Source organism: Phyllobates terribilis, unplaced genomic scaffold (assembly GCF_046119375.1).
Source record: "Phyllobates terribilis strain yellow unplaced genomic scaffold, ASM4611937v1 Scaffold_11__3_contigs__length_659146591, whole genome shotgun sequence".
Classification (NCBI taxonomy): domain Eukaryota; kingdom Metazoa; phylum Chordata; class Amphibia; order Anura; family Dendrobatidae; genus Phyllobates; species Phyllobates terribilis.
Window position 1 is genome coordinate 484,329,285 of NW_027362771.1, and position 16,315 is coordinate 484,345,599.

At 41.6% G+C, this 16,315-nt stretch overlaps 1 protein-coding gene across 2 annotated transcripts in view; it reads left to right on the top strand.

Annotated features, from left to right (window-relative positions):
- Nucleotides 1-575: 575 nt before the first annotated feature.
- CORO2B (coronin 2B) overlaps nt 576-16,315 on the top strand; it is an 89,921-nt gene continuing 74,181 nt past the window's right edge. The window contains exon 1 of one of the 2 annotated variants that reach the window (XM_073653476.1): nt 576-731. In XM_073653476.1, coding sequence (XP_073509577.1) covers nt 717-731 — 15 coding nt within the window. In that variant the 5' untranslated portion in view covers nt 576-716. The remainder of the gene's footprint in view (nt 732-16,315) is intronic. The other variant, XM_073653477.1, reaches the window with a different exon arrangement.

Genomic DNA, 16,315 nt, shown 5'->3' on the forward strand with positions numbered 1-16,315 from the left:
CTTGACAGAAAAGTTACTGACTGATATACTGATTTTGGACCACATTTATTAAAAGAATTTCTTAACACCATGCCACTCTGAGTGCCAAATTCTTTTCTATATATTTACGGATTGGGAGCCTATCCGAACACCAACCATATCTAGGCATGCTGTACTTCTCTACTATATAAAAAATGAGATGCTTTGGAATTTTTGTGGCTGTTGGCTAAAAATACTGGTATATGGCATGATTCAGCTGATATTTCCCACTTTGCATAAGTCCCACTTTTCTCTAAACTGTTTCCTAATTTTAAGGTCTAGTCTGGCATGTTAATTCTACGAAAGATCCTAACGGAGCGATTGATCAGCATTTTTGGCCAATTTTGGCCTTGTGTTTTTGACCAGCTACAGAGACACATTCTTACGGGGCCAGAACTGCAGTCATAACATTGCCCCATATTTCTATAAAAGTCTTTCAAAGTTTTTTTTTTTTTAAAGTATCTTCAAATACATTACAGTACTGACTCAGTAGCGTAAAGGTTAATAGCAGTAGAACGGCTTCCTGCTTGATCAGTATGGATGCAGAGTGACATCACAATTCAGCCTGCAAAGGATGGGAATAATGAGGAGGAGGGGAGGCAGCGCAGAGTGTTTGGAAGCAGCCACCACGCACAGAGATCTGCAGTCAGAAGGCAGCAGCTCAGGCGCCTGGTCCCCCTGCTCTGACACAGCTCTGTATGACTGTCACCAAGGTAAGTTGAGCCAGTGCTGATGTATGCGGAAGATGGAGAGGGACAAGGCGAGGGAGAGGCAGAGGTAAAATAAAGCATACAAGCATGTGCGTGTCCTCATCCCTCTCCATCTGGAGTGATCCAAAGCTTTCTATTGTAAAAAATGTACAATCTGTGGGGTAAATGTTGTGTTTAATGGGGCAAGAAGTGCATTACTTGAGATGCGGGAAGTCACTGCGGGTTATACCCATGGACTTTTCAGACTGCAGAAAGCTTACACAGCTCTGTGATCCCACAACACACAACCATGAACCAGAGTACCCAACAATCAGCCGGTAATCTCTTGGACGCAGTCCAGACAGAGGATTAATCAGGGACTATCACATAATACTGCTTTGCATGGAGTGGTGTCTTATAGGCTCCACAGCTCTCCTGATAATCTTCAGACATCTGTAGGGAGAACACATGGAAATCCAACCCAACCATTTGTGCAACCTGCTGCTTAAAGCTTTGTGACGTGGGGGCGTGGGTGAGGAATAGCTGAATTTCACGAGGAGGGGGATTGTTGGGTTTCAAGAGATGCAGAAAACTCTAGTCAATACGTACGGTCTACAAAACTTGTATTGGGAACGTAACAGTATAACTAAAAGCTGGAGAAACTAGTTAGAATGAGATGTGATGGATTATGGGATGTTGACGCTTAAGTAATAAGCATGCAGATCAAGTTATTGGCACATGGTTGAGTATGGAGGGCGTAGACAAAGGAAAGTTGGACGATACAACGATATAAATGTTCTTGAAGACAAAAAAATGGTTGTAGAAACTTGGATGGGTTTCTTAGATCACCCGTTTGTTGGCAGATAAAGCTATAGAGAAGAAAAAGTAATACTGTCTTGTCAACGCACAATGTACTTAATGTAGGAATGATATGTGTGGTATCGGAAAGGATGGATACTAGAATTATGGATAAGGACAACCTATGATTATCTGTAGAAGTCAAAGGAAGACGATTGCACGAGTCTTAAAAGCAATTAGGCCACTTTTGTGTTGGTGGATGTACTGGAAATAACTAATGGGAAGGTATGGGAAAAAGTGGTGGGCAGAAAGAGTGGGAGGTATAATGGATATATAAAGACATGAGCCTGGTCTGTGATTTATCACTGCTTTGTAAGGATAAATGATCTTGTGTAGGGAGATATACATGTAGGGAATGGTGTAGATGAACTGAACTGATAAGAGTATAAATCTGGTAAAAGGTGATGTCCACCCCACCCACACTCCAAAAAGGTACTGAAAGGTTACTGACTTCTAATTAAACTTGCTTCAGTGTATGTCTATCTAAGATAGAGAAATTAGATTGCAAGCCCTTCTGAGGACAGGGACTGACGAGAGGAATAACCCGCGTACAGCGATGTGGTATATTGGGATGACTGGTATAGCCAGGTATGGATCAGTATAGAAGAACATTCAGCTAAGCCACAGAAACTATAGCAGATGGATGAGCTAGTTTTCGACAAGACGGCTGATACAGGGAAATATAGATGGATTTAATGGGAAGGCTTTCTGATTTATTTACTCTGAACCTCGGTCAGTTACTGGTTTGCAATACATTAATGTATTTAGGAGAGGAAAAAGTGTCAGTGATTCTTTAGATGAGCAGTTCATAAGACATTTCTGATCTGACGGCTGAGCTCAGCAAAGAAGAGCAGATTAGGGAAGGTAGAGTCGGACATTGCATAGGACTGAGAATCATGCATGTCTTAAGTGTTAAAAAAATGATGTATGTGGAAAGGCTTGATTTAGAGCAGGGATGTCAAACTCAAACACACAGAAGGCCAAAATGAAAAACTTGGACAAAGTTGTGGGCCAACTAGTATACAGTATAATGGGCCCCACACAGTCCTCCATACAGAATAATGGGCCCCACATAGTCCTCCATACAGAATAATGGCCCCACATAGTCCTCCATACAGTATAATGGGCTCCACATAGTCCTCCTTATAGTATTATGGGCCCCCACATTGCCTTCTATACAGTATTATGGGCCCTGCAAAGTCCTCCATACAGAATAATGGCCCCACTTGGGGGTGGTGGGCCTGGTGTCGCGGGCCAAATATAATCACCCTGCGGGCCAGATTTGGCCCACGGGCCAGTTTGAGATGTATGATTTAGAGATATGCACTTGCCTGGATCTGGAGAGATATGGATGCTTGAAAGCTATGTAGTAGAGGTGGACATACCATTAGTACAAACTATGCAATTGCATGCAATGGGCCCATGAGCTAAGGGAGCCCACTTCCACCTCCATTGCACTGGAATTGTACAGTACAATGAGCTATTCGATTGAAAAGGGCTCCTACATTGTTCTTGCACAGGAGCCTCTACTGTCTATGTCCGCCCCCCCATGTACTAAACATAAAGTGGGAAAAAAACAATTGGGTTAGATGGAATGGTTGAGGGCGAATCCTAAGGTATGGGTGTAGGAAATTAAGTGATTCAGTTTTCTTTAAAGAATGAAAAAGTAATTAAAGTAGGTCTAAGAAGGCATGTAGAAAAGTACGAGAGGCCTTATAGATGAGGATCAGATAGAACCAGGTTGGGAAGAAACACTAAACTAGTTAAAACATAAAAACATAACACAAAGTAATACATTTCACTGTAAATTATAAATGATAGTTCCTACCTACAATGAGCGACATGCTTCGCAAAATATTAATGTACTATTCTCATAGCAAATTGAGAAGTCCCATAGTTGCCACCATGTCTGACTACAGACTGACGGAAACCACTGTTAGAAATCTGTAGTCAGCAGGGGATGAGCAGCTGTGTGAACTCTGAATTCCTGATGGTGACGTACTGTACATCCGATCCTGGAGAATATATGCTGAGACAAGTACATAGAAAAGAGCGATGAACACTATCTCATCAATATAGGATATATACAGTATATATATTAGTTGGAGATATAGAATTAAAGATCATGATGCACAAGATCTAGCTTGGGTTGGTCGTGCTCCCAGGATAGATCTTTCCCTTCACTACTTTTTGAAAATAAGAGAGATGACAACCCATCTGGGCACCACAAAATAACTTCTTTCCCATTTCTAATGGGAAGTTGTGCTGACTTAGGCCATTATGCTTTTCTGGCCATCAAAGAGCAATGGAAAATGGACAGAATTTATATCATAGCAAGTTATAGGGGAATACATATGCTGTGTATACACTAATTTCTAAAATAAAGGGGTTTTACAGCAATTTATAGTACAGACTAAAAGTTTGGACACACCTTCTCATGTAAAGATTTTTCTGTATTTTCATGACTATGAAAATTGTACATTCACACTGAAGGTATCAAAACTATGAATTAACACATGTGGAATTATATACTTAACAAAAAAGTATGAAACAACTGAAAGTATGTCTTATATTCTGGGTTCTTCAAAGTAGCCACCTTTTGCTTTGATGACTGCTTTGCACACTCTTGGCATTCTCTTGATGAGCTTCAAGAGGTAGTCACAAGAAATGGTCTTCCAACAATCTTGAAGGAGTTCCCAGAGATGCTTAGCACTTGTTGGCCCTTTTGCCTTCACTCTGCGGTCCAGCTCACCCCAAACCATCTCGATTGGGTTCAGCTCTGGTGACTGTGGAGGTCAGGTCATCTGGTGTAGCACCCCATCACTCTCCCGCTTGGTCAAATAGCCCTTACACAGTCTGGAGGTGTGTTTGGGGTCATTGTCCTGTTGAAAAATAAATGATGGTCCAACTAAACGCAAACCGGATGGAATAGCATGCCGCTGCAAGATGCCGTGGTAGCCATGCTGGTTCAGTATGCCTTCAATTTTGAATAAATCCCCAACAGTGTCACCAGCAAAACACCCTCACACCATCACACCTCCTCCTCCATGCTACACGGTGGGAACCAGGCATGTAGAGTCCATCCGTTTACCTTTTCTGCGTCGCACAAAGACACGGTGGTTGGAACTAAAGATCTCAAATTTGGACTCATCAGACCAAAGCACAGATTTCCACTGGTCTAATGTCCATTCCTTGTGTTCTTTAGCCCAAACAAGTCTCTTCTGCTTGTTGCCTGTCCTTAGCAGTGGTTTCCTAGCAGCTATTTTACCATGAAGGCCTGCTGCACAAAGTCTCCTCTTAACAGTTGTTGAAGAGATGTGTCTGCTGCTAGAACTCTGTGTGGCATTGACCTGGTCTCTAATCTGAGCTGCTGTTAACCTGCGATTTCTGAGGCTGGTGACTCGGATAAACTTATCCTCAGAAGCAGAGATGACTCTTGGTCTTCCTTTCCTGGGGCGGTCCTCATGTGAGCCAGTTTCTTTGTAGCGCTTGATGGTTTTTGCAACTGCACTTGGGGACACTTTCAAACTTTTCCTAATTTTTCGCACTGACTGACCTTCATTTCTTAAAGTAATGATGGCCACTCGTTTTTCTTTACTTAGCTGCGTTTTTCTTGCCATAATACAAGTTCTAACAGTCTATTCAGTAGGACTATGAGCTGTGTATCCACCAGACTTCGGCACAACACAACTGACGGTCCCAACCCCATTTATAAGGCAAGAAATCCCACTTATTAAACCTGACAGAGCACACCTGTGAAGTGAAAACCATTTCCGGTGATTACCTCTTGAAGCTCATCAAGAGAATGCCAAGAGTGTGCAAAGCAGTCATCAAAGCAAAAGGTGGCTACTTTGAAGAACCTAGAATATAAGACATATTTTCAGTTGTTTCACACTTTTTTGTTAAGTATATAATTCCACATGTGTTAATTCATAGTTTTGATGCCTTCAGTGTGAATGTACAATTTTCATAGCCATGAAAATACAGAAAAATCTTTAAATGAGAAGATGTGTCCAAACTTTTGGTCTGTACTGTATGTAAATGGGTTATAGTTGGGATAGGACTTAAATATTACATTGGTGGGGATCCGATTCCAGGCATTCCCTGATCTGCGATTAACAGGGCCTAGGCACTCCGCTAAGCATTGTAAATCCTTCATTATTTACTAGATCCATCGCCAAACATTATGCTTGTTGTGCCTGGTATTGTAACTTAGCCCCATTCATGTGAACCGGACTGAGCTGTAGAGAGCTGCAATACCAGGCACAGCCACTACAAGATGTATGGCACTGTGCCTGGTAACCATTGGTGCTAGTCCATTTAACCTGCTGATCAGCGGTGGTGGGAGGAGTTGAACCCCACCAATCAGATATTATTAGACTGTACTTAAGATCAATATTGTAGTGCTTAAAACCTTTTTAATATAAATACAGTTGTATTATTGTAGCATATACACCTTATATGTTTCTATATGCAGTCCACTGAAAGAGTTAATGCGTGTTAACTCCCTGCTGCACTTGCATTAATTACAATGCTAGCCACATACCAAAGTTATTCTCGATTTTATGGCTCCCTAATTGGCAATGCATTTCTAATATTTAACATTAACCATTTGTTTGTAGACTTGATAATCCCAATGATATTGAATACTTAAAACTGAAATTTACTTTATATATATCTACTCATATGAAGGTTTTACCGCACATTCTCAATAGAGGAGTCACCTTGAATATTCCTGTGTCTGCCCGTTATGTATATATATAGTGAGAATACTGCAGTGGGGAGGTTCCTTATAATGCCAGTCTGCAGCAATCAGGGCACTGGTGCCATGTGGTTTAGTGTATGTTCTGTCGATAACAGAGCACTCAGGCCACCATTATATCTCCTTAACCCTAATTCCGGTATGCAAACATCTAATAGCAGGCGATTATATTGTGCATTGATCAAATATACATTATAGAGTCGAGATACTGAGTAGATGTCATTTTAGCAATCACTGCGTTTACTCAACCATGGAAAAGCTATGCAGACAGGAGAAATGAAGGAGAAAGTAACCAGGAGTTAATCATCAGCCATTAACGATCAGATGTCATTCATTATGCATGAGCTTGATGTTCTGTTTTTGGAAAAGTGAATATAGAGGGTTTGGTTTTGTCCCTTTCTTTCTATTGTAAAGTTACTGCAAGGTCGTTTCTTAAAGGAGTTAATTGAAGAGCTAAATATATCTTATCCTTGGCCACAAAAAGGCACATTGGTGAGAAGTATTTGGGTGGAGGCTCTTGGGATTGGACAAATTAGTGTATGTGTTATAAAGGGAAATACAGATGAAGCAGAATGAACACAGCTCGAGACTCTAATGTCTGGAACGCTGATTTTGGTGACTACATTAGAGTGGTGGGACTGGTTGGGGTGTTTATATACATGTAGGTGGTGCATTTGGACCTATGTCCCTTTGTCTGGGGAGGCCCAAAGACCCCTCAACAAAATAAGAAGTATTATAAATAGACCCTGCAAAGGCAGCAAAAAAGAGAAATAGCTCTGACATATTACTTGTAGAACTGTTCTAAATACATAGCGTAGGGGTCATCCAGACCATAAATATGTGCCTCAGCTCGTTACCAAACTAACCCTCTATAGGAGTACGGTCATATACATTGCTGACTTGGCAAAAAAGAGGAGGAAAAGGCCCAATGGTCCCACTGCCATTCTCTCCTCCAAGATGATTAATATTCCTAATATTGTCCCTCCTGCACTAAGAGGGAAATTATGCTATTAGGCCTCAAGCATGGTTTCTGATGCTCTATTTACAGTATATTTATCGGCAGAGCTGATAGGATCGCTTACCACTGAAACAACTGTTACTTTAGATAATCAGTTTTCATTGACCAGGCTTCATTTATGAGTATTGTCTATGTGCCATGAGAGCAGCTGGAAGAATCCAACGGGAATAAAATAGTTGTTTTCTGATTGTGATCTGCTAATACCCACTCTTGTTTAGACGATATCTAGGTGACACCAAGCCCAATAATAGCAAACTTCTCCTTTAAATCCCTTAGAATATATTCTCTTTGATTAAGTTGTTCCACTGCTTGGATGTTAATTTAATTCCATATGTTGGACCAGTCATATGAAATAGTATGCTTATTTTTTTACCTGATTTACCTAAAAATATTCCTAAAAAAAATGGATTTTTTTTTAAAGTGTATCAAACGATTTTAATCTGTTGAACAATTTAATAGCTGTCTATGATCCATAAAACCCTGAGCTATGTGCCCAGTCGGAGAGCTATATTACTGAAAAAGAGCTCTCTTTTCTGATTCAAGACACACTGAAATCAAGAATCTTGGGAAACGTATCTGCACATAGGTGGCACATGGAAAAGAGCCACTGTGTTCACAGCTGTCTTCACCCCAAGGGGACATTCAACTAAAGCAAGATCTCCTCCGTATTGCCCCTCTCTGCCTGACCTTATTTTGATATTATATGCATCTATGATCACGTTGAAATGCATGTCACTTGTGATCAGAGATGCCCATTGAAGAGCGTGGAGGCTTCACCCATTATGTCTGAAGGTTGGGTTGACAGACACACATGCACAGCCCTCATTTTAATTGTGAATAGAAAGAAACCTGTCAATCATAGTGATCCCTCCCTAGCATTAATTTTCTATTAAATCATGATTCCATTTGCATGGTGCCCTTCATATTACTTAAAACCCAAGGTCAGAATGCATTAAATATTAATTAGAATTATTGTGTACTGACCTAAATTTAACAAAGCGTTCAGAAAACTTGATGCATCTTCATCTCACCCATCACAGAAAAAGGCTTTTGATGATTTACATAAAACCTATAAGGTAACATGATGAAGCTCCAGAGCCCCAATGACAAATCCCCAACAGGGGCCCAAACTATTACAAGTCCTTAATTGTATTGGTCCTTTCATATGGGCCAAAGAGACCCCAAAGCTCCAGGACCAGGTGTGACTGCAACCCCGGCACCCCAGCACAACAGTATTATGTCCCTGAACTTCCCTGCACTGTATGCAGGGACATAATGTGCATTGTCACCTACATCAGTGGATGCAGTTTTTCGGTATTTGTTATTATCATAGTCGTTCTAGAATTAATTCCCAACAGCAATATTTTAGGCACAAGTGATAGAGGGGTCTCCTGTTCAGGATCCTCATCTAGTGGCCGGTGCAGAGAGTATCTACTCAGAGTCCCTTACCCTGGAGGACATAAAAAGTCTATAGATTTACATAAAAATGGTGTTATACTACATTGCTCCTGTGATGCTGGGAAATAAAACACTTTCTATCAAGTTCCCCAGCAGTCTACAGCTGATTGCCTGGGTTCCAGGAATGAGAGACCCTGTGATTATTTTCTCATCAGAGGACCCTCCTAATAAACAGGATAATGAGTAAGACTAAGACAAGGGCCACGGGATCCTCAGATCGTCGGACTAATAGTAACTACAGTTGCAATGCCGATAGAAATGCCTTCGCCGGGGGTAATCTTAAATCACAACTGTCATATTGATAAACCCAGGCTATTATTATTAGGCAGTTTATTGATCCGGGCTCTGGGACCAGTTGACTGGGAACGGTCCCATAGAAATCTATGAGACGTTCTGGCACCAGTTTCCTTCCACTGTGTCTCTATCAGGCCTCTTTCACACGTCCTGATATTTCCGGTACTGGAAAAACCAGTACCAATGAGGTCAGTGGTACGTGTGAGAGTATGACACCATCCGTGTGGCATACGTATGTCCGTGTGTCCATGTCTGTGTGTACGTGTGCCATCCGTGTGCACCATCAGTGTGACAAGTACTTTAATATAATGAAGAATACAAATGCAGATGTTTAGGTGTTAGATGTACAAAGATAGAGAAAGATGATAGATAGATAGATAGATCGATAGAAATATGTCAGTGAGATATACAGTATATAATAAGTGGTTTGCTTATGAGCTTCTCTGTACTTGTATTTATCTAATAATTAAATAAATAAAAAAATAGGGTTGGGTCCCCCTTATTTTTATTAACTAGCTGAGGGAAAGCAGACAGCTGGGGACTGGTGTTATTATTCTGGGAAAGGGCCAATACTCATAAATGTTCCCAGCCTATTAATATCAGCTCACAGCTGTCTCCATAGCCTTTACTGGTTATTAAAAAGTCGGAACCTCAAAAAAATAACTTGGGGTACAGGCATCCCGACGCTGCGAGCGGTGATGTCAGTAAGGTTACCGCAGGCTACATATGGCCAGCTCACACAAAGGTTACAGTAAGGGGGAACTAAAAAATAAATGATGAGGGGATCCCCCCTATTTTTAATAACCAGCAAAAGCTAAACAGACAGCTGTGAGCTGATATCTCAGACTAATAACAGCTCTCAGCCATCCCAGAAATGGTGCATCTATTAGATGCACCAATTCTGGCGCATAGCCTCAGCTCTTCCTACTTGCCCTGGTACTTTGGCAAGTGGGGTAATGGTTTTGGGATTTATGCCAGCTGTATAATATCCGCTGACATCAAGCCCAGGTGTTAGTAATAGAGACGCATCTATAAGACAGCCTCATTACTAACCCATTAGTCAAAAGTAATAAAGAAACACAGAGAAAAGTCCTTTAATTGAAAAAATCACTCCCCGACAATTACCCTCATTTACCCATTTATTACCATAAAATTAAGTTATCCCCAGCTGTCTCCGTCAATCCATAATAAGGATGTCCCAAGACGATCCCCAACTCTGCTACATCTAGATGGTGTGGTGAGCGGTGACATCAGTAATGTGACCGCTCAGCACGCCAGCTGGAACGCAATGAGAGTACCGTGAGAACCCGGCTGCAGTGACGAGAGGTGTCGTAATTAAGGTTACCGCCAGTCACAGGTAATGGTTCTTACTGTAACCTTTGTGTGAGCTGGCCATGTGTGACCTGCGGTAACCTTAGTGACATCACCGCTCGCAGCGTCAAGCTGCCTGGACCCCAAGTTATTTTTTTGGGGTTCCGACTTTTTAATAACCATTAAAGGCTATGCAGACAGGTGTAAGCTGATATTAATAGGCTGGGAACCTGTATGAATATTGGCCCCTTCCCAGAATAATAACACCAGCCCCCAGCTGTCAGCTTTCCCTCAGCTGGTAAATAAAAATAAGGGGAAACTCAAACCATTTTTTAAATTAATTCATTTATTTAATGCACTGACTACAATTGTCATCAGTGTCGCCTGGTCTCGCTGATCCAGGGAGACCAAGTGACGATGATGAGAGTTGTATTCAGCACTGGGAACAGCACTACATGTACAGCTTTTTCCAGGCGCCGGTACATGTCACACGAATGACACACGGATGTCATGCGTGTTGCCTCAGTGTGCACATTTGTGTGGGATGTATTGAGGACCATGCTACTGGAAAAAAGCTGACATGGCTACATGTTTTGCACATGGACACACAGTCCGTGTGAACACACTGACATGTGCGCATACCCATTGATTTGAATGGGTCTACGTGTGTAAGTGTCTCCAGTACGTGTGAAAACTGTCACCACCCGAACTGGAGAAACTGACTTGTGAAAGAGCCCTTAAGCTGAACACCAATGCCTCACCAAGTTGTAACCTTGGCAACAAGACTTGTTTTGATTTATATCTTGTTTTGTAGCTGTGATTTTCTCTATTCACAGTCACTTTTACTAGTAACACGTCACCACTTCTGCATTATTCATCAGCTCCTGGTATTGGCTTACAAATACTGACCAAATACTGATAGTGTGAATGTGGCCTCAGCATCCTGGCAAATGCAGCAAGATGTGATGGTGATCAGTGTTTTTTCCACTTGATTGTCCTTTCTGGGGCATCAAGGTTTTGGACATACAATTACAATAAGTCACAACGTAAGTCCCATTTCTGTATAATCATTTGCGAGTCCATAACCCATTACTTGCATGCATGTTCTGATATAAACATGTCAATGGCAGGCATTTTTGCATGAATAGCAAAAACATGCATTATGTAGTGAGAAGGGAGAGGCCTAACAGCAATATACTTGCATCTAATGCCTGTACAGCGCGTGCAAACACATCTGAGCACATTTATTAATATTAATGTTTAGCATAAAACTAGAGCATGCCGCAAGAAGATGCGCCAAATGTATGGCACTGTATAATAGGTTAGGCACATTATGATAGCTTTATTACACAATTTACTCTACATTATGCCCACCACTATGGATTTTAGAACTCCTTTTAGTCATAACCCCTATTCTAGACACTTTTCAGTGAACAATGGTCTATAAAATTGAAGGGTTAAATTATCAGTGAAGTTTACATTCAGAAGGGATGTAAAAGACTGATATCAAATTATATGATTATATGTTTTATTACAGTTATTACAGCCAATTAATAAAGAAGTTGTCTAAGAATTGTGAACCTTCTTCACTCGAATGGGGAGGATGAGCAGTACCAGTTATAATTCATTGACTCTCCTTTTAAGATTATCCCTTTATTAATATTTCCAATATTTCAAAATATTAACACTCCGGAGGGATTTCTCTCCAAACAGTAAATCAGGGAAGTATGTTCAAAAGTATGTTCCAAGGTACATAAGAAAGGGGAGAGTTCCCACATCGCACACAGGTAATACCCGAGATCAGAACATTTGGAAAACTCTGTTCTATTAAAAGAAAGCTGACAGCTGATTCAGGCTGCCTGGACCAGAGTCCGGCTCTGTTATTACAGCTTTGTATGTTTTTCTCTACAACACTGCGGCATTTAAGAGCAATCATACGGTACTTTTAAAAGCCCATCGATGGCGATGCAACTACGATGACTAGTCTGAGGCAGGTCACCAGCAGCTTCTCTGCTCTCCTAGATTGACAAGTCTCTCCCTATACACACACATAGATAGGAATCTGCCAGCCAAGGATATCGGGAAGCCACCAGACCTACCTCAGACTAAGGCCACGTTCAAACGTTCAGTATTTGGTCAGTATTTTACATCAGTATTTGTAAGCCAAGACCAAGAGTGGGTGAAAAATGCAATAGTGGTGACGTATTTCTATTATACTTTTTCCATGTCTGATCCCATAGTTGTTGCAGCTGCATCCCCTGATTCTTTGATTGGAGAGCAATATTTAGGCATGGAGTGTTATTTCACCCCTATATGGTAAAATATACAGGGAGGGCAGCATCAAAGATAGGTATATAGATAGATAGATAACAGATAGATAGATAGATAGATAGATAGATAGATAGATAGATAGATAGATAGATAGATAGATTCTGCGACTTCTCTACATATAGCAGATTGCAAGGTTTATTCTGCCTTTAGAAAAGATAATCTCCTTTGTCAGCTTTGGCGTCTATAAGATAAACCTCTTAGAGGTGGAGGGAGATAAGAGAAAACCATTGGTCAAGTCATTAGTGTGAGGAGTCAGTAAAAGATAATCGGTTCGGCCTTACAACAGTCTGGCTACGACTGCTCCATTTGGATTTGGTGATGAATTCCATGGTGATAAATTTAGGGTTTGCAAAAGCTCAGAGCAGTAATTAATAGACTCAGTTGATCTTTATCAAAATTTTATAGCCACCATGTAAAGTAGATATTAAAGCATTTAGCAACCGGCCTAGGGAATGAGCTCTTTAAGTGGCTTTATTATTTATTTCTTTATAAAGAACACACCTTTTAGGGATTTATTAATGTTTTAATGTAGTATGGTAACATGTAATAAAAATAGGCAAGGCAGTTAATTAAGAATATTTCAATATGGCGTATAATTGTGCAGGTTGGTATGTAATTCATCAAGACAACTCCATTTTAAAAAGAAGTTGGCTTCTCTAACCCTAGGAATTAGTTTCTATCACTGGTTTAAGCTTAAACTAGCGATTTGTTCCATAGACAGGTATGTCTCCAGACTCCCCCATACATATGAGGGCTCATTTTCCCCAAGCATTCGTGTATTTTCAATGATAAGAGTGGTGAAAGCCACCTTTGGCTCTGGCAGAAGCTGATCTCCCTTGAAAACAAAAGGACTGGCCATTGAAATTGCAAAGCAGAGACTCTGGAAGCCCTTTTACACATCAGATAGTCGGCTGGTCCTACTGAAATTGACGGATTTGGATAATTTTCATCTAATGTGAGAGACGGGTTATATCTTTAGTCTGGTTATATGCTTTCCTTGTGGTATTTGGATGCACCACATCCTCTTGAGTGGGAGCTTCTCTTGCAGAGTGTCTCTTTGTTCTGGCAGATGGGGGGATCCCGAGCAGTAGACCCTCATCTGTAACCTCAATAGACCCCCAATTGAACAACCATTTTTAAGAATACCTGTCAACTTTCCTCACATGTCTGTTGTAGAAAATATTTTTATTCCCCATAAAATACTTCTAAAAAATTTCCAAAACCACGCAAGCACTGTGGGCACAATGTTTAGGGAGAACAACTCTTTATAAGAGGAATGGTAATACAGACTTTTCAATTTATTTATACATTTACCTGCAAAAGAACAGAGGAAAATATGCTAAATTAAGATTTTAAAATATACCCTTGCATTACTATCTTATGTGGAATGAAGGTATTTGCTAAAACTGTCATGAAAGAGACGGCGGCTCCACTCTTAAGGATATATTAAGGCTTATATAAATTAGGTATTTTGTTCTGTGAGATGGTTACATATTATTTTACCATTCATTAATTATATTTGAGTTTGGGAAAGCTCAGTGAAATAACTGTATCAGTGTTTACCACATGCAGAGGTGCTGTCAGGTTGTGAATAGTCAAGTTAGTTAAATCATCTCTTATTTAGGGGGAATTTTGGTCTGCATAAAGTATTACCTCTGCACTTGAGGGGTGATAATTGTTAAATGGTTGTGGGCAGTGTTGGACTGAGATACCAAGTGCCCACCAGTAACGTAGGTCCCAAATGTGTCCTCTTTTCTCTCCTGCTTTTCCACTGGTCAAGAGGAGATGTATCCATTTCATGGCAATCAAAAGGGTTTTTTGCTCCAATCATAATGATGACATACCCTATGGATAGATCATTAATATTAGATTGGTGGAGATCTGACACCAGGCAATCCCTCAGTCAGCTGCTATACACCCTTAAACATTGAAATTGCAGCATCAAGAAGGAGAAGTCATGGAGTTCTGGAAATCATAAAATGGATAGACATGTTAGTCATATGCAAATGATGAAAAAATTAAAATAAAATTGACAAAACATCTTGATGTATGTAGCATTGAACTTGAGCGCCACATGGATAAATCCCCACACTTACACGCCTTGGCATGCTATCACTAAGGTTATAAATAGCTGCTTGTTCTGCCGTGCTGAACGCACTTGGACAAATCATCAAGATCAGCTGCTAGCAGCTCCCTTTGCAATTGTTGATTAGAGACTAGTGTTGAGCGAGCACTAAAATGCTGGGGTGCTCGAAGCTCGGGCCGAGCTCGCCGTGATACTCGGGTGCTCGACCCGAGCAACGAGCCCAATGTTAGTCTATGGGAGACTCGAGCATTTTTGCGGTGGCACCCCCGGCAGTCTTTTAAAAGCCTAACAAGTCCCCAAAACGATAGTGACAGTGCTCAAATGACATGGGGACAGCATGGGGATCGCCCCAGGAAGCATTTCTGACCCCCAGGTCACTGCTGTCAACAACGTGGTCAGAGGTATTAAGCCACTTTTACAGGCTCACAATAAAAAGTTCAAAAACGAAAGTGAAACTTTTTTCCTGTGAAATATGTTAAGGAACATCCTTTCCAGGGTAAAGACTTGTGTATAAGTTAAAATAAATTACCAAAAACAAAAATACTCCTCCACACCTTCGGCTATGTTCACAAGTAGCATTTTTTATGCGTTTTTGCACTTTTGTATTGCTTTCAACTATGACAAATGCATTCACCGTGAAATGTCATTTTAACATTTTACAACGTTATCTGGCCATGTGCTGTGTGACACATGCATAAAGTGCTGAAAAGACAAGGGAACAGCATGGGGAAGACCCCTGGAAGCATCTCTGACTCCCAGGTCACTGTCTAAAAGTGTGCCCATCATAAGTGATCCTTACCGCATCAGAAGATGCAGACTTGCAACTATCCCCATGCAAGTTCTAGTCCCAGGGCAGTGTTCAATTGTACCTCCCCCATTCCTTGCAATACAAGCTCAAGTATGCAGCCTGCCACCCACCCACCCCCAGGCTGCAATACCATACTGCTTGCTTGCTTGAACTTGAAATTGGGCCTTTTAGGCATGTGGAGGCGGAATCTGGCCACCACGTCATGGCTGTGTTGGCGGCCTGGAATCCATACTCAGTCCCCAGCCCCCCGGCGGCCGGGTGTCCATACTCGGTCCCCAGCCGCCCCGCGGCCGGGTGTCCACACACGGTCCCCAGCCGCCTGGGGGCAGCCGGGTGTCCATAAACGGTCCCCAGCCGCCCCTATTTCTCCTTGGAACATCCCCCCACACACTTTTCTTAGCCCGGCCTGCTTTAGGCAGCATTGGACGAGCCCACCAGAGAACCAGACTCCTCCGGTGGGCCCTGACTTCTCCATCGGTGGAGTTGAGAGTGCCAAGGTGAGGAGCATGATGATGATGACAGAAGTTAGCATCTGCTATGTTTTCTTTTAATGCAAGCGTAAGTGTGCAGCCTGCCACCCACCCACCCCCAGACTGCAATTCTATACTGCTAGCTTGCACTTGAAATGGGGCCTTTTAGTTTGGAGGAGGCCGAAGCTGGCCACTACCTCATGGCTGCTTCG